The sequence below is a fragment of the Odontomachus brunneus genome, unplaced genomic scaffold, assembly GCF_010583005.1.
Source record: "Odontomachus brunneus isolate Ranch 3 - 2012 unplaced genomic scaffold, Obru_v1 Obru_scaffold_118, whole genome shotgun sequence".
Classification (NCBI taxonomy): Eukaryota; Metazoa; Arthropoda; class Insecta; order Hymenoptera; family Formicidae; genus Odontomachus; species Odontomachus brunneus.
The window spans coordinates 757,827-776,203 of record NW_022639568.1 but is presented as its reverse complement, the minus strand read 5'-3'; the positions used below and the strand labels follow the sequence as shown (position 1 = coordinate 776,203).

The 18,377-nt window shown below is 41.1% G+C and overlaps 3 protein-coding genes across 15 annotated transcripts in view; 2 read left to right on the top strand and 1 right to left on the bottom strand.

The window, feature by feature from the left end:
* The window catches only part of LOC116849582 (NADPH-dependent diflavin oxidoreductase 1-like), a 20,251-nt gene extending 12,102 nt beyond the window's left edge, over positions 1-8,149 (top strand). For all 7 annotated transcript variants that reach the window (XM_032826889.1, XM_032826885.1, XM_032826886.1 and 4 more), the window contains 8 exons: positions 56-137; positions 224-363; positions 534-679; positions 754-839; positions 937-1,083; positions 1,162-1,467; positions 1,563-1,765; positions 2,023-8,149. In XM_032826889.1, coding sequence (XP_032682780.1) covers positions 56-137; positions 224-363; positions 534-679; positions 754-839; positions 937-1,083; positions 1,162-1,467; positions 1,563-1,765; positions 2,023-2,149 — 1,237 coding nt within the window. In that variant the 3' untranslated portion in view covers positions 2,150-8,149. The remainder of the gene's footprint in view (positions 1-55; positions 138-223; positions 364-533; positions 680-753; positions 840-936; positions 1,084-1,161; positions 1,468-1,562; positions 1,766-2,022) is intronic.
* Positions 8,150-8,545: 396 nt separating this feature from the next.
* On the bottom strand, positions 8,546-12,934 carry LOC116849584 (E3 ubiquitin-protein transferase MAEA). The gene is made up of 5 exons (XM_032826890.1): positions 12,544-12,934; positions 11,361-11,778; positions 10,672-10,984; positions 9,713-10,022; positions 8,546-8,898 (listed from the first exon to the last, which is right to left on the bottom strand). Exons 1-5 carry the CDS (start codon positions 12,580-12,582, stop codon positions 8,797-8,799), a joined length of 1,182 nt encoding a protein of 393 aa, XP_032682781.1. The 5' UTR covers positions 12,583-12,934; the 3' UTR covers positions 8,546-8,796.
* Positions 12,935-13,203: 269 nt separating this feature from the next.
* The window catches only part of LOC116849586 (C-terminal-binding protein), a 51,584-nt gene continuing 46,410 nt past the window's right edge, over positions 13,204-18,377 (top strand). For 2 of the 7 annotated variants that reach the window (XM_032826897.1, XM_032826898.1), the window contains exons 1-2: positions 13,211-13,600; positions 13,922-14,029. The gene's annotated coding sequence lies outside the window, so the exon portion shown is untranslated. Of the gene's footprint in view, positions 13,637-13,921; positions 14,039-18,377 lie in introns of all 7 variants that reach the window. The other 5 variants (XM_032826891.1, XM_032826893.1, XM_032826892.1 and 2 more) reach the window with 5 other exon arrangements.

Below are 18,377 nucleotides of genomic sequence, written 5' to 3'. Positions count from 1 at the left end.
GGCTACGCCACTAATATATCTTATTACATATTCGGTTTTTTTTTTTTTTTTTCAGATTAAACTTAGTATTTTGCATAATGATACTTCACGGAATCGGTGCCTTGATGCCATGGAATATGTTCATAACGGCTAAAGAGGTGAGCGAGAGTTGTTTCGACATGGCAGTTCTTACATCTTGAGTCACTTTCAGCAATTGTCATAATTTCCGTACTTGTTCTTGCAGTATTTTGTCAGTTACAAACTGTCCAAGGATTACACCGGCGTGGAGACGAACTACGCGACGAATTTCCTCGCGTATCTGGGATTTTCCGCGCAAGTGCCGAATCTGCTGTTCAATTGGCTGAACGTATTTCTACAATTGGGGTACGTACTTTGTTCGGTATGAAAGACTATTATTTCAGTCACAATTATCTTTTATACCGAGTAATTATTAATCATAAATTACTTGCTGTTACTTTTACGATAAAATAGTCACTACAGTCGGTGACATAATGGTTCAGTTTCGCTAATGATATTCGCTTTTAACTTTTCAGAGGCAACCTGACGACGCGCATAGTATGGAGTATCTTCGTCCTAGTTCTGATCTTTGTATTCACCATCGTGCTGGCGATGACTGACAGTTCTGGCTGGCCAGGAATATTTTTCTGGATCACTATGGTCTCCGTTGTCATATTAAATAGTAAGTGAGCCAATCATATCAAACTTTATAGCGTTAGAAGAAAAGTTTTAGTAAAAATTTTTATTGTGTTTTAGCTGCCAATGGCATTTATCAAAATTCTGTATTTGGAATGGCGGCGAAATTACCGAGCAAATATACGGGCGCCGTTGTCTTGGGTTCGGTAAGTACCAATGTTTTATATTAAATATCGTTATTGTGTATAATGAGTCTTTATTTATTTATTTATTCACATACATATGTTTTATGCTATTTTCCAGAATATAAGCGGGACGTTCACAGCCATAATAAACTTCCTCGCGCAAATAATAGCGACGAACGCACGCACCGCCGCCATATATTACTTCATCACGGCTTTGTTCATCCTGCTGATTTGCTTTGACACTTATTTCGCCCTCCCGATAAACGTAAAACTCTGATTACTCGCTCTATTCTGTTCCTAACTAACTGTGAGTCGATCACTAACGTTATTGGAATTTTCACAGAGATTTTATCGATACCACGAGATGATTCATCAGAAGGAGGCAAACAAGAGACAATTGGAGAACAACACTAGAGGCACTCAGAGGCCACCCTATTGGAAGGTGTTCAAGGCGTGTTTCCCGCAATGCTTCAACACGTTCCTCATCTTTTTCGTCACTCTGGCTCTCTTCCCATCCGTTCACTCCGACATACGGTCCTCGAACGAGAACTTCGTGGTGTCACCCAACTATTACAGTAGCGTCATGTGTTTCTTGACGTTCAACATCACTGCCATGCTTGGTAGCTCCGTCGCGTCGCTTGTTCAATGGGTATGTACGCTCGAATTTTACTTATACATATGCATCATTTTATATATGCATATTACGTATATACACGCTGCACGATACATTTTACTTCGGAACAGCCCAGCAAGAAGTACCTGGTGATCCCCGTGATCCTGCGACTCGCGTATTTACCGTTATTCCTGTTTTGCAACTATCAACCAGCTAACACGCATAGAATATTACCGGTGTACATCCACAACGATTGGATCTACTTGGCCATCGCCGTTACTATGGGCTTCAGCAGCGGCTACTTGTCGTCATTGTCAATGATGTATTGTCCCAAGTACGTATCACTAACGAAAGAGACTTGCAAGACAGTTGAAAGAATATATAAATCATGATAATTGATATTTCTAATTTAAGTACTTTTATCGCGTGTGCAATTATATATCACTATAATATCACACTGTAGTATTAAATTTCATACACTATATTATTATAACAGACTATAATATTACATCGCAATATTAATATGCATGAAGATAATTGCACATTATGATATGTATACACCAGATACAGTAATAAACGTATCCTTTCCAGAATGGTGGACTCGCAGTACGCGTCAACGGCAGGCATGTTCGGTGCGGCGTCCCTAATCACAGGCATCTTCACGGGAATCTTGTTCTCGATGATCATGCCGAGCTTCGTGGCCAGCGTGACGTTTTGATCGCTCTCGGTATGGAGAGCGCGCCGCTTGTATTCAGTACTCAGGAGTTAGAGAAGAGACGGAGTGTGTGCATTCGAGATTTGAGAGAGAGTGTGTATATATATACACACATATATGCATATATACAGTCTATATCCAGCAGTTACAAACTGAAGCATAAGAACAACTGAAGATATTCCGAGAAGGAGGAATAAAACGTTACTTCCGGTGTTGCCGAGATTAAGAGACGAATAAAGATACGACGTTTCTCGAAGAAGCGAAAGCCGCTTACGTCAACTCGAATGAAGGAAAGTCGCATCGAGAGACTCATTTACTTATACATACACATACGTTTAATGTACATGTGCATACGTACATCAACGCATGTACGTTAAACGTATATATACATATATATATACATAAATTTAATCGTACAATTCTTTACAGTATAGATTGACACTAAACGCGACCGTTCGGAGCCATGCGTATGTTTTTTATAAGTGTGTGACTTTATTCACATCGACGACATGATTTTTGACCGAGGATTGACACCAGTATAACTTCCGTCGAGCTCGGACATCGCAGATGCGCAGCGATGTGCTTATAGGGAAGCGGAACATGAGCTCTCCTCTTTCCCATGACGTACAGACTTGTCTCTCTCGCCCCTTCCCCCGCCGATGCCGAGACAGAAACTGAACTCTTCGGAATTATACGTTTCAATCTTCGACGTACCATTGATAGGAGACGGTGTACAGAGAGCGACCTGGAAGAACGGCCGAAGAATTCAGAGGCGTAGACGATATTTCCAAGAGATCAGTTTCTCGAGTCACGTTGGTTAGACGTCTTTTCTCTATTTTACGCCGCTGGATTCTTCAGTTCCTCTTGTGGACGACTCTGTACGTTATACAACTAGTTACACACGAGCGTACGTAAGTTATAAACGTAAAGACCACGCAAAGTGCATTAACGATCCGGAAGACGATCTACTATGCGTACAGAGATTGATCTCGCGCAGTCGTTGCAACAGATCTGAATAGGGAATATTGGGATCTATGATTTCACGAGGATTAGAAGCAAGTTGTAGATGGGCCTGTTCGTTTCAATCGCCCCATCTGCACTCGATTCCTCTGTTCTTTCACCTATCCAACGCTCGAATATATTCAACACTCGAGTTCGTTTGAAGCTCAGGAAATGTTAGAAAGTGTGAGTGAAACGAACAGGCACAGTGGTGCAAAAGGTTTGTCGGGTAAAATTGAAAGCAAAATCATGTACCGTTTCGCGATAATATTTTTATTCAAGTTATTTTTATGGTTAATCTCCATCCAGAAAAGAAAGTTCTCGTAACTCTTTTTCTCTCTTTTCAAGGAATCTCCCAACCTTCTTTCTTTACAAGAGACCAGAAGACGAGCCTTTTGCACCAGCCTGACAATTTTACTATATTATTATTGACCCCACCCGATTATAAAATAAAACCGGACCAATAAGCCTTATTAATGAGAAGAAAAAGAATCATATTCACGTTCTCTCTTATCGCGTCGTTCGGATAGAAACCGCTATGCAGATTTCATCGTTGATGAGAGATCACGTCGTATTTAGATCTCTCCCATATATATATGATGATAACATTCGCCCCGCGCTTAGCGCTGAAGCCTCTCCCGCGAATTTTCCATTGTCCACCGGTGCATTCCCCGGAGATCATCGCGTTCGCAGGGGCCATGTGTTTGGCGTTAAGCGCGCGGCGCGCGAGAATATGCCTCTTACTAATCGTTAAGCATTACAATTTTAGATAGAGTCTACGCTAAAGTTGCCACTCGCTGAATTCTCCCGCGCAAAGAGACAAAGAGAGGACAGTCCGTGTTTCGGAATTGGTCCGGCTGGCAAACCTGGGTATACGCGGACACAGGCACGGGGCGTCTCTTGCGGCTCGCGATTCCTCCGTTGGCACGTCCGCGAATGTGTCGTTGAAGCTGAGGTTGCGACCGGCGCGAGACGTCCCGTGTGCATATAGATATATACACTGTTAATATAAATAGAGAGATGACAGTTTTATCGAAGGCGACGAAGATTCAGAGCGGCGATCGCTCACTAATTAAACGCATACACGATTTCGATGCTTTGTCTTCGAACCAACGTCTGTCCGATGATGTCGTGTGATTTTTCTCTACTGACTTTTTTACGCCGTTTGCGTCGTCATCGACGACAGGTGTTGCAAAATCAAACTGGAATTATTTAAAGCATTATCCGCCAACAATCTGTCGTATCGAGCTCTATGTATTTTACATTTTTTGTTTTTTTCTTGTAGCTTTATTCGACTGTGCTCATTGATTAACATGGTTGTGTTTATTCTGCGATTTACTTCGCAGTGTCTCGAATTTTCTCACCGAATAACAGACGCGAGATAAGTTCACGGTATACATGTACCTCTCGCGCGTGTCCCGATAGATTTAAGTTAATTTTAAGTAGATCTCTCCTAACGATTATTAAGTAAGTTAAACGATAAGTTTTCACTCTCGCGGTATCTCTGATAGACTCGAGTCGATAAAGCGGACTATATTACTCTTCGTCGCACAGATTCATTCACGAATTTCCAATTTCACAATTTACTTCCACGTGAAAATTTCGTGGTTATTATCGATAGGGATTTTATACGGAGTAATTTTTATACGAAATTTTCACAGATCTCTGGGAACATTCTTTTCCCTGTTTCCATAACGCTTGAAGCGAATTTAACCGCGCCTCCAAAAGCGAGATGAGAGAGTTGAGACTAGCCGATACTAGTCCTCGTTTGCTGTTTTAATAATCTTACTAAAACCATGCGCGTTTTTGTGAAACAATGCATGCTTCGAAATTGGAAGTTGGTTACATCTTTCCGGCCATGATTACGCTTTAAACGAGCGCGTGATTCTTATTTCCGCCGTATGTATCCGTGTACAGTTGATAAAGCGTATATGATAACGTTTGTTATTTTAAGCTGTGAAACAGATCGCAAAATGTCCTTCGTTTCATAAACAATCGTGATCGCATGAAATCCAAGCGCGATGCACAATAATAATTCTTCCGCGAATGACGTTCTTTATGATTCTTTGGTTGAATGACGATAGTCTTTATGATTCTTTGGTTGTTTCATCGTATTGCACACATACATACACACACGCGCGCGCGTGCGTTACTTCACGTCAGCTTTAGTTTAAAATGTTAGAGTTAAGGCGCATCTAATAAAGAGGACAAAATATTTTCGCGTATTGTAACTGAGACATCGTAAAATACTCTCTAAATTTCTCAGAGTGAAATTCCAGTAACAATGGAATTACAACTGAGTCACTCGAATTTTTTCACTTATATGGAGTAAAGTCTCCATTCTAAGTCGTTCTTTTGAAAGTTGAGGAGTATATTTTATATATTCAATCGTCACACAAAAAGAAATTCACTTCAATCTATAGAAACGTTCACTCGTATGGATTAGAAAAATTTACTTTAGATTTGAGTTAAATATTCACTCGTTCTCGCTGAAATTTTATTGCAAGAAATTTAGAGAAAACTCTTAAAACTTCTTTGAGTAAAATTCATTTAAAAAATAAAGTCACAACAAAGTTGCTCAAATTTGAATAACTTTTTACTCACAGTGAATTTCTCCATTCTACATTGTCGAGTGAAGATTTTCTCTCGAAATTAAACCATAATTTGATTTATTTCGTCATTAAATGAACAAATTTAATCGTTTAAAACATACACTCGTATGAAGCAAGAATCCTTTCAAAGTTTAAGTGGAACTTTTATCAAAGTGGCGATATTTGCAATATCGTCTTGAGAAATTTAATTAATTCAAATTTTCACCTGTTTTCAGCGAGAATCAACCCTAAGAGATTTAGAGAGTGCGTGTTGTAATTGCTTACCATAAGCATACGCGACCGACTTATGCTTCTCGCAGGACCACCGTTACGAATCCAAGCGATCTTTCGTTCACTCGTCGTCATCATCGGAACTTTTTCCTAGCTGTTTTATAATAATAATAACACTCAAATTTTGCATCGAACACACCTTGCATTACGTTTTAAGGTGACACGCATCGCGAGACGGGCAGCAGCTTTCGATTTTGTATTTTTGTACAAAGAGACCTCATCCAGACGATCTCGTACTCAGTTGTAAACACTTAAATCGTTCCCAAAGTACTCTGAGAAAAAATACCTGCAAATTTATTTGTGGGATAAAAGTTTATTTTTCACAGAAAGTAAACTTTAATTTTCCAGAAATAAACTTTATTTCAGGGAAATAAATCTCATCCCCGAATAAATTTTTAAATGTGATTTTCTCAGCGTAGGTTCGATTAAAGTTTCATTTTTTTTTTCTCTTCTCTGATCGTCACTGATACGAGAAGAGGTACGAGTTAAAGCTCATAGATGGAAGTTTAAACAAATATTTTAGAAACAACACAGATGACGCGTTTTCAGCAGGAGCGCACGTATTGCATACGTAATCGATCTCTTGCTCATTTATACACACACACACACTTGCATTTTTTAAATTAATCCTAAAGTAGGTAAAGCCACGCCAGCTTGGTGTACCTAATCGACTCTAATCATCTCCATTATCTCTATCAACTTTTAAGGCGTATCGATAATCCATTATCTCTCGTCGATTTAGCCTCTACAGATCGACAAACTTGAAAAGAAAAGGTTCGCGCTAAAAAAGGACGTTTCGCTTACGACGCGATGATTCTAGGAGAAAGTGGTGGATCGTATCGAGAGGCACGTAATATAACTTGCAATTGATAATCGAAGTTTTCCAGAATTCTGTCATATCGTAACTTATTACTTGGATTTAAGGAAATGGAAATTGAGCCGTTCAATTTCGAAGAAATGAGGAAGATAAGTCTCTCTTGGACGAGATTACATAAGATAATAGGCAAGTTATGGAATCATCGCGTCGCGAATAGAAGCGCGTTTCTCCATCGGTAACCTTGCGATGAGAGAAAGAAAACGAAAGAAGGGAACGTTTTACCTCGATCATCATCTTATCAGACTGACGGAAAAATGACAATGATGATTCTAAAAGCGCATTCTGAATTCCTACATGGACAATCCTCCGTACGAAGCAATGCAGACAATAAAGTCGAAGGAATTCGATGATAAATCCAATAATCGGAAGACTCACTTTTGAATTTAAAGATAAATGAAAATGAAGATGAAGAAAAAGAAACCGATAGAGTAGATGGAATATTTTTATATGGATTCGGTCACGAGTAAACTTTTCCATTCGACACGATTGTTTCCCACGCATATCGTATATCTCGTTCTAGATCTTAAGTCTACTAATGATAATAATTAAAAGGACGAATTCACCATTAATATTAGGCACGCTGTGTATGTAAGACGTACGAGCGCGTTCGTTTCCGCGTAGAAATGGTGCAAGCTATCTCCTGAGAATAAAGTTCGCGGCGACCCGGTTGATGCGTTATCGTCGCGAGCTCGACTCTGCCATTTCTCCACGTCGAAATGTGCGCGTGTGCATAATTATGAACGCAGAGATACAGGGAGACTCAGAAACCGCGGGTTCCTTCTCTCGATCGGATTCGAAGTCGAACGTTTGTGAGGAATTAAAAAAATCGCCGGGAAATAAAAGAGAATCGGAAGATCGGTGAAAAGGTACATCGTGCTTCGAGAGAGAAGGACCGATGTCCAGAGTTAATAACTTGACGACGCGAGCCTCGATCGCTTAGTCATGCCGGAGATTCCGGTCGGAAAAAAGAAGTCGATGTGTTCTTGTATGAATATTAAATATCCATAAAATATTCATCAAGGGCCACGCATGCGTTGGTCTTCTTCTTCTTTCCGACTTTCTTCCCGACTCAGTCGAGTTGGAAGTCTCGACACATGTCTAGTGTATGAGCGTAAGAGGGATCGAAGAGACCTTGTGAAGTAAGAGATTCATGCGTCTCATATAAATAAGTAGATTTACGAAGGAAACTGTTTGAACCGTTCAATTTATTGTAGAAAGAATGTTAAATAAATGAGTAAGGACTAACTGGCCGCGTTAGCCCTCATTAATCTAACACTGCCTAATGGCAACGTACGCATACAGAAAAGGATGCCTCACAGTTATCGCGAAGCAGCCTCGATAATGTACTGAGATTTGCAGTCGAAAATATTAATAACAATTTGAGTCAGCCACTGGCATTCTTAATGTTAGATTTATTAAGAATCAATCAGGACAGAAAAATGAATAGAAATTATTAATATCTTTGACTGGTAAAATTCCCGGAATATGTTATTCAAATATTTCTCAGCCGCTGTGAGACGCCCTTTATATTATATCAATAGAAAACGATACATAATTAATATATAAGAAATAATTTTTTATTATAACATTAATTTTTAAATATTCGAGTTACTAAGGATCAATGTCTCCCTTTTTTCTCTCTCTCTCTCTCTCTCTCTCTCTCTCTCTCTCTATCTATCTATCTATCTCCACGTCCGCTCTTATCTCGACTATACAGGGTGAGCGTAAATAAAGCGGTCGATCTCGGTTTTCCTTAAAAATAAATGTTATTCTCGTATTCCATTAGTCGACGGTATACAATCGTATTTAATTAAATAAGAGATTAGAGCAAGGAGAGTGCCTCAGTAAGCATTGCATATAATACGACATATATGCTGTGTCAAATATCTGATTTACATAACGTAAACCTTCTCGATCTTCTTGTACGGAAATGCTTCTTTGGTTTTCGGGCAAATCACAGTACCGTTGTTCTCTTGAGCCATCTTTTCTAGAGCCTGCATCGAGAAATTCACCATATTACGTATTGTATGTAACAGACGAAATGTTTACATTCCCCTGTGTGAACGTGTTATATGTTAAATTAATGATTCTTAGGGGGAAATTCATGATCTTAAGTCACATTAGTTTATAATTAAAGTACATGTATTATACAGGATTTTTTTCAAGTTTTTCAACGGCCAAATTATGCCAATATATTACATGGAAAAAAATTGAACAGTGTTACATAAATAGGTCTATAGAAGTATATAACAAAAAAGTATGATGGAAAAGAATCAATTCTATAGCTTTTAAGATTACTAAATTTTATGATGTTAGATTTTTATCTATGAAGCATTGAGAGGAAACAATGAGAGAAAAAGTTTATGAAACGAGATATGCTACACGTTACGAATGAGCTCAACTAATATTGGAAGTAAGTAAAATTTGAAATGGAGTAAAATCAACATAAAAATCTTGTATTATACACAATTTTTTAATAATGTGAATCTTGCATCGAAGAAAACGATCGTCATTTTAAAGTGGAACATCAATATAATCACAGTACATAGTGTTGACAATAAAAACGAATCTGCTGTAGTTTCCATTTGAAACATATTTCATATCTTCTTTATAACTTTTAAATGAAGCTTTAACAGACCCTTATATAACAGACTTTTATATAACTGTTCTTATTTGTATTCTTTCTGATTCATTGTACACTTTCTGATTCTTTCTTATTTCTGATTCACAGAACACAATTCGACCGTTAAAAAGGGTTAAGATATATAGAATATTTAAGATAGTGTTGATAAAAAAAATTTTGCTTACTTGTTCTCCATATACATATCCGTTCGGCATCATCATGGGTTGATTGTACTCATTTAACGGTTTCCCGCTTATGCTACAAACAAGCCGTGATTGCGAACAATGTGCGAAAGGCAGCGGCATAGCCAATTCGTTCAGTGCTTCATTGCAAACCGGGCAACTCGGGTTTCTGCCCTCCTTGTTATTGCTGTAACACTGTGGCGTCTTGAGTGCCGATAGCCCGGCTTGAAGAGCCACTGTAAAAACGCTCTGACTAGCCAACTGAAATAGCCTATAATTCTCGTGCCTGAATTGTTCGATTAATTTGTCCCATCTAAAAGAAAAAGAAAAGACGAATTAGAATAAATCCTCACATCAAGGATATTTTAAAATGGCTCACAGAGTGGGGAAGTTACTTTTAAAAAGTAACTCATTATGGTTATATATTAAAAAGATATCTTATTGTTACTTATATGAAAAATTACTCGTTACCATTATCATTATTTAAGATTTATTTTAGATTTTTCATTATTTTAGATCACATTATTTAAGATTTACTAAGAAGACCAGTTTATTTAATTTTTAGTTTGCTGGCATTTTTTCATTAAAAAAGTGATTTCTTTTTCTCAAAAATTGTTCTGTATAATTAACATAGACATAACGTAGAATTTTGAGATTTGTGCAGAGTCACAAAAATAGCTTTCCCGGCGGTCTAAAGGTTAAGGTTAATTAAATAATTTCTATTACTTTTCTTTCACCAAGATTTGAAAATCTTTTCTTGAAAATAACTTATTACTGTTTTTAAAGATATCCTAAAATTACTTAAAAGTAAAAGGAAGTTAGTGATAATATTAAAGGTATCCTAAAATTACTTAAAAGTAAAAGGAAGTTAGTGATAGTGAATGGGAAAGTAACACGTTACTTTCCCATTCTGATATTTCATATCTATTCTGATTTCATATCTATATCTTTGTCGAGCGCACCTTTTCTCATCCAACAGGTCTTTGTATGGACTGAGACAAGTATTGGCTGGAAAGGCCAACTGGCCCATGCAACATTGAATCTCTTGCAACTGATAATCGTCGTAACTGCCAAAATATTTGCGCGCGTGTTTAACCGCATCGAGTCTCCGATCGTTTCTCACCAACTCGATAAACTCCTGCACGCGCAAATTAAATTCCATCGTGCTGCCCAACTTTCGCAGTTTCGAGCGATTGTCGTGACACCAGCTGATGCATCTCGCAGTCTCATGATTCGCCAAAGATCTTTCCACTTCTCGTGACACCATAAATACATCTACAAATATCACAGCGATCTATCGTATCTGTCAAACCGATCCCATCTGGAGAAACAAGTCTATTGATGAGACTTCAATATAATGTCCATCAGTCATAGTAAGTGGACACTTTCAATGCTTCTTACAAGGTATTCATAAGTACATTCAAATGAAAAGCACTCAAAACATTAAAGACTTAAATGCTTACAAGGTATTCATAAGTACATTCAAATGAAAAGCACTCAAAACATTAAAGACTTAAATGCTTACAAGGTATTCATAAGTACATTCAAATGAAAAGCACTCAAAACATTAAAGACTTAAATGCTTACAAGGTATTCATAAGTACATTCAAATGAAAAGCACTCAAAACATTAAAGACTTAAATGCTAGTACCTATGTTTGTTAAGTCCCTGAGTTCACTGCTGTCAGCCAGCTTGGTCGCTGTCTTGTAGTAACCTTTACGAAGGAAGTATTCCACCAACATCCTGTCGAGTCTCTGCCGCCGCCACTGATTTACGGCGCTCGGCGAGGTGTTGGCGTGTTTCTTCAGATGGTCCAGTCTTCTCTTACATACCAGGCCTGCCTGCAACTCCTCAGCGATTGACTCTTGTGCTTTACGTTTCAATACTTGAAGTTTCGCCACTACTCCATCCAGCAGTTTCGTTATATCACCACTGGCAACATATGTTTCCGGCTCGTCAGCCTTCAGTTCTTTCTCGAGCTCATTTGACATTGTTTGGAGATGAGAGACTTCTCTGTCCAGGGCTTTTTGAGCAGAGCGAAACTTTTTATTCAGTAGTTCGTATGGCACCTATTCATATCGAAATTGTATACATTGTTGCATGTTAAAATTTATAAAGTATCATAAATATTTATCATTGTATTCAGCAGTCAATAGACACAAGAAAGCACACGTGTTCAAGAAAATGTTACTTGTTTTAAGTATTTCATAAGTTTATATATCTGCAATTCTATCACAGTTTTACAATATTCTTATACAGAGAATAAATTCTTTTGTTAAATATATAACAAGAGAGAGCTTCTTTCACATTTATGATAAGTACATTTTAAAAATATTACCAAAAAAATATTCTTTGAAAATTATCATTACTTAACAAAACAAATTGGGTAATTGCTTTTGTTAGCAGTAGAATATTTTTTGATGCATGTGTGTGTGTGCTAAATATAATCTGAATAAAAAAAGAAAAAGTCGATGAAACAAAAGTACAAGAAAGGCATATCGGATATTTCTCAGTGTAAGATAGATATATGTTGCATTTTAAGAACATATACATATTTACTGCTAAGTACAATGTGTATATATAATAAAATAATAATTATAATATATATATTTATTACAGTAAATAATAAATATATGTATGTATGATATATATAGTTATGTATATAATTTGTAACTATATTTACAGTATCTATATTTACATGTTGCATTCATATTTATATGCGTTTCTACTTTAACAAAATTTCCAAATGGCATTACATGTTCCTCGCTAAACTGGAATCGCAGAGATCATTTGTTTACGAGAAATCGAAGAAATGAAGCTAACAAGACATTCACCTTCAATGTGGGATGCTCAAGACTCTTGACGTCTGACATGTTGGCTACCCAGGCCGAGGCAGGCGACAAAGACAGCGTGGACAGGTGGAGAGAAGAGCGACGAGCGAGCTAATTCGACTGCGTGTCGATTATTACGTCGCAGCGTTTCATTCTCACGTCAAAATGCAGAAGACGGTAAAAAACAGAGAGGAAATCCACAACGATGACAAGAAGGCAAAATCACCTAGACGAACAGAGTACGGGACGCAACGCAGGGCACAACTCACGTCAACTCGTTGAAACGTCTTGCTGTTGGTTCACTTTTTCGTCACGAAAACGGTGTGTATTATCAGTTTGTTTACGCGTGACTTTAGGCTGCGAAAGATAGGGATATCCTAGTGCGAACGAATTGACCCAGATGGCTCACGGCGTCGTCGACAGAGAAAGAGAGAGAGAAAGGCGCCTCTTCTTCAAAGCGGCATTCGGACGGATTTTCAAAGACGCGCGCGGAGGCGCGTCCGAGCCTACGATTGGCAGCGAGCGCCAGCCAATTAGAACGCGCGGGGAAGCGCGTCCGAGCCCGCGATTGGCAGCGAGCGCCAGCCAATCAGAGGCGCGGTCGGCTCGGCGCTTCGGGCGCGCTCGGCCAGCGTCGGTCGCACTCGGCCGGTGACGGCGAGCATCGGGCGGCGCGCGCGAGTCACTCGGGCGGCCGGGGGCCGCCATTTTGCTCCAGCGAGGGAGAGCAGCCGCGAGCGAAGTAGTGCAGTCCGCGCCATATAGCCGCAATTCGAGACCGAGTGTAACCGAGACGAGCGTGCGAACGACCTCCTTTCTTTCGTGGCCGAATCGTGCGCGATCTTACGCGTATACTGCGGCCGTCGGGGCGTCGGGCGGGCGGGCGCGCGCGCGGTTAACACCAGTGCCCGTATCCGTGCGGATACATCGCATCGTGCCGCGGCACAGGACCCGGTTAGACGCCAAGTTTCGCCGCGGCAGCCGAGTGGGATCGCCGTGCGGCAGCGTCGCAGGGGAAGCCTGAATATCCCACGAACAAGACGCATCGGAGGAACGCCGTGTAAGCGGAGAGAAAAAGGGTGCTAGAGTGAGAGAGGTAGAGAAAGAGGCTTGAGAGAAAGAGAGAGAGAGAGAGAGAGAAAGAGTAAGCTGTGTGCATGTGTGTGTGCCTCTGTGAGCGAATGTGAGCGAGTGAGAGGGAGAGAGCGAGAGAGCAGGATAGAAAGAGAGAGAGCGTGCTTGCGCGCGAAGGAAAGAAAGAGAGCGAATGAGCAAGCAAGAGCGAGCGAGCGAGAGAGCGAGAGAGTGACTGACTGACTGAGTGAGCGAGCGAGTAAGAAGGAAGGAGAGAGAACGAGTGTGAACAGTTTGGTGATCGCAGTGTGGCCGCCAATCCAGTGCAAATACTCCAACTAGCCGTGGACTTGGGGAAATACGACGACGCGTCTCAGCCGAGGAATACAAGGGGAGAGTGAGTCGCCTCCGACAGGTTAGTGCAGTGAGTTTCTTCCTTCCTGTCCGTTCACTCACTTGCCTGCCTGCGTGCTCGCTCCCGCAAGTAGCCAGCCAGCGACAGTTGGCGCGCCTTACATACGTATTCGCGCATCGCGCTCGTGTTTGTGTACGCGTATCAAACGTACGTACACACACTTCTGTGCCCGCGTACATACCATCATCGCACCGTCGTACGGTGCGTCGCTCGCTCATTCGCTCGCTCATTCGCTCGCTCGTCCGTCGCGCGTCCATGCGTGCGTCGCTTCGCTCGCGCGGCGGTAGCATCGGCAGCGTCGGCGTCGCTGCTCCACGCGTGACACGCACAAGGTCTGTTCCTTTTAACTGTACCGTTCGCGTTACACTTTCCGTCCTTGGGGGACGATTGCGCGTATGCAGCATTGTTTAAGATTCGGATTCGTGGCAACGCGCGCGCGGGAGCAAAACGGAGAAGGGATCGGTAAGGAGGAGAGAGAGAGAGAGAGAGAGAGAGAGAGAGAGAGAGAAAAGACCAAAAGAAAGCGCAGGAAGCGTTCGGCTGAGTGGAACCGTCCTGCGGGCGGCTTGGGTCCTCTGTGCGTGTGTGCGCGCCTTTGTGCACGGCGCGGCGGGAGACGCAAGCATGTACACGACGTCGTCAATGGTGTCCGGCGTGCGTCCCGGTGCGTCTCCCTCGCCGAGCTGCCTCGTGGCTCGCGCGATTCACCGGTCTTCCGCGGACAAAGCGCGCGAGACCCGGCCAGTTTGTTGTAGCGAACGGCAAGAGCAGACTCGTTAAGTATCACGGCACAATGGTGTGTGTACGACGCATAGGTAAATAGTAAACGTGCAAACAATAAGCAGATACTTGTGGAAGTTTCTCTGTTCGTACCGAGTGTGTGTATAAGCAAGCCGAGTAGCATCGATACCTTTCGATCTTGAGACGGTTCCGGCTTGGACAACCGCTTAGACGATGTCGTACTTAGACACCGCTGTCATTCACGGCGTGCATGACAGCGGTGAATGATCAACAGTACGCACTGTTGAACGTAAGGTCACGAAACACGCGTAAGTCGCGAGTTAGACAATGTCGGCTTGGCTACTAAAAGGCGAGCGATCGGCTGGCAATTGTTACTCGTGGTAATTATTACAATTACTGCTCATATATATAGTTATTATTACTCGTAATTATTATTATAATTATTATATATACTTTTCCTGTAATTATAATTATTACTTTTAGTAACTATTACTCAACACAATTGTAACTCACAATGATTATATCTCTCTTGTGAAAATATTTATTATTCACGGTAATTGTGACTTGAAATAATTCGTGTAACTTGCGGTGATTATTTCTGCAGGTATATTTCTTGCGATAATTATTATTCGCGGCATTATTCCCGGTGATTTGTCTCAAAACATGACGACACTCGCGGTCCGGCTCGCGTCGGCACCTTATCTTCCGCATGTTGAAACACCTCGTGAGCTATACAAATGTTTACGACCTACGAATTTAATTGCGCTTTTATCACTTGGTAATCACGTCCTCGCAAAATAAGTAATTGTGTGGAGGTGTAGACGGGAAGGGAGATAGGGGGAAATAGAAGGAGACACGCGGATAGGACTCACTTCGAGAGAGCCACGCGCCTTTCTTTTTGCTCGCGCTCTCCAACTGGCCCGATTATTACCCCTCACCCCGCAGCCGCGCGCGCTTGCCACCGACTTTCCCCTCTTTCGTGTATGCCTTCGTCCCGCGTGCGTGCATGCGTGTGATCGCGACCGTGCGTCGAACGTTCACGATCGTCTCTCTCGCTGCGAGCAGCGGAGACGACCGTTTGCGAAATTGTCGCCTCGCGAATTTATCGACGAACGACGACGCCGCCACCGCCGTCGCCGCCGCCCGTTCCCTTCGAGCCACGTTGCATCTTGCGCGTCACATCGATTACATCAATCAGATTATCCGAATTTCGCCGTGACAATCGGCCAAACGAGAATTCCAAAAGTTTAGGAACTTTAACCTCTCATTGCTTACACTTACAGTAGCATGATTTTTATGAATGATATATGTTGCTCGTGCATAATAAGCCATTTATGCATTCAAATTTATGCTAGAATTAGCTTAATCGTTTTATGGCATCTGATTAATTTTTAATTATGATGACTATTGCATAGTTATCTACACATTATAGGTGAACATTATTGTGTAATAATTTTATATATGTTTATATTTTTTATTTATTTTCTCTCTCTCTCTTTCTCTCTCTCAATCACACTTTTTGGCTTTGGATGTTTCCAGTTTGTACACATTCATATACATACATGTACATATTATCTACATTACTCTATTTCTATTTTATGTGTGTGTATACAATGTATATACATGTAGGGTATAAACATAAAATGAGAGTATTATGTATATATAAATGAAACGGAGAATGCTCGTTATGATAGTGTGACGAAGAGAGATAGAGAGAGAAAGGGGGAGAGACAAGACTCACGAGAAAGTGGGAAGAAAGGAACGGGCCTACATACTCTCGCGCGCGCTCGCTCGCGTTCTCGTTTCCGACGGATGCACTTATGCGCGCCCGGTGGAAAGGGGGGAGGGAGAGGAGGCGCGCACATGCCCCTCGATATTGTGCGCGCGTTGACCTTCGATAATGTCTTCGTCGCGTAGCTCTTTCTATTGTCGCGGCGATTCCGACGATATTCTAATCATCACGTCAATTAGCTTATCGGAATTTCACCGCGGGTCGATTAACGAAAATGGCAGAGTACCTAGAAAGTGAAGAGAGACACGGAGAAAGTGAGAGGGAAATCGAGAAGTTTGTTATAAACTCATTTTTTGTGTTTATCTTAGGGTTTTCATTTTATTTGGATTTATCTTGGCTCTTTAACATTCAAGGGGAAATCTATTGTAATCACTTGGATGAATCACAATCTTGGGAAATAGTCTAATGGCCATTAAAGTAAAAGAGTACCAAATACCTGGACACTAATAACATCGATACCTAACTCTGGACATTTTTATTGTTTTGGTTTTTAAATGCAAATATTTAAACTTTCAATATAAGATATAGATAGGATATATTTTTTTCTACGTTTTAAGAATTTAAATATTTGTTTTTTAAAAGCCCCAAATAAATAACTATACAGATCCATAAAAATATTCATGTATGTGTGTGTGTATATATATATATATGTATATATATATATATATATATATATATATATATATATATATATATATATATATATATATATATATATATAGTTAGATGCCAGTGTTGTTAGTGTTCAGGTATTGGCACACTTTTACCTCAGCATTGTCATTACATTATTTAATCAGTCATTCATATAATCGCGCACCTCGTGTATCCGACGCGTTCGGTGCTTACACAATGTCGGTGGCCAAATTATTGTTGCACCGTAATATTGACATATCGGGTCATCGCTGCTCGACGAAAGAGGGCCTCGGGAAGGGCGGTGAGGAGGGAGGAAAGGGGAATCTCGCAGCGCTTAAGGGGGCACAACGCCATAAATCACTTATTGTGCCAAGCGTCGCGCGCGACCGCCATTTGGACGCTTCTAGAATACCATTCATTTGTATCTCCGTCCTGCTCGGTCTCCCACTACGTCGTGTCTATCTATTTATCCGTCTCGCGATATATCGGCTTAATGTAGCGTCGTTCAACCGCCCTCCTACCCTGCCTCCCTCCCCCCGCCTTCCCCGTCGTCCCTCTTCTGCCGCTCCAGGACGCGCGCGTGCACTGCTATTCCGCGGTCGGGAAGTCCTTCGTTCGAAGTCGCTGTCGTTGTCGCCGTCGCTTTTGATGCGCGTAATCAGCGGAAAAAAAAAAGAAAAGTTGCTGCAACACTTTCTTTTTTGTTTTCACCGACTTTTGAAACGCAATGACGGGAGACCTCACCGCTGATAATTCTTTCTCGGAAGGGAGTAATTAATAAGTGGATAAGGCATTAATAGAGCAGCCTCAGAATTGCCTCGCCCTTTAACCGGGCTTCTTGACGCGTCGCTTACGTACTTGTCGGTTTGTGTGTACTTCGCCGCGCCCTTGAACATTGTTATTGCTGCCGCGTGGTCAATCTCTATTCGGTGTGAATAAGAAAACTCGTCCGCGAATAGCTCGAAAGCAAGATCCTCCTGGTAATTGCCCGGCTGAAATGCGCCGGAAACAAGCACATGAGACCGTTATGCAAACCAGTGTACGTATATCGCGTCGTTACCGAGTGCGCAATACCGAAGCCTAAGGAAAAAAAAGCAGCAATATCGAGTTTGACGTAGCGTCAGGCGTGAGAAACAAAAAGCTGCAAGCGCACGCGATATTAACATTAGTCGATAAGTACAT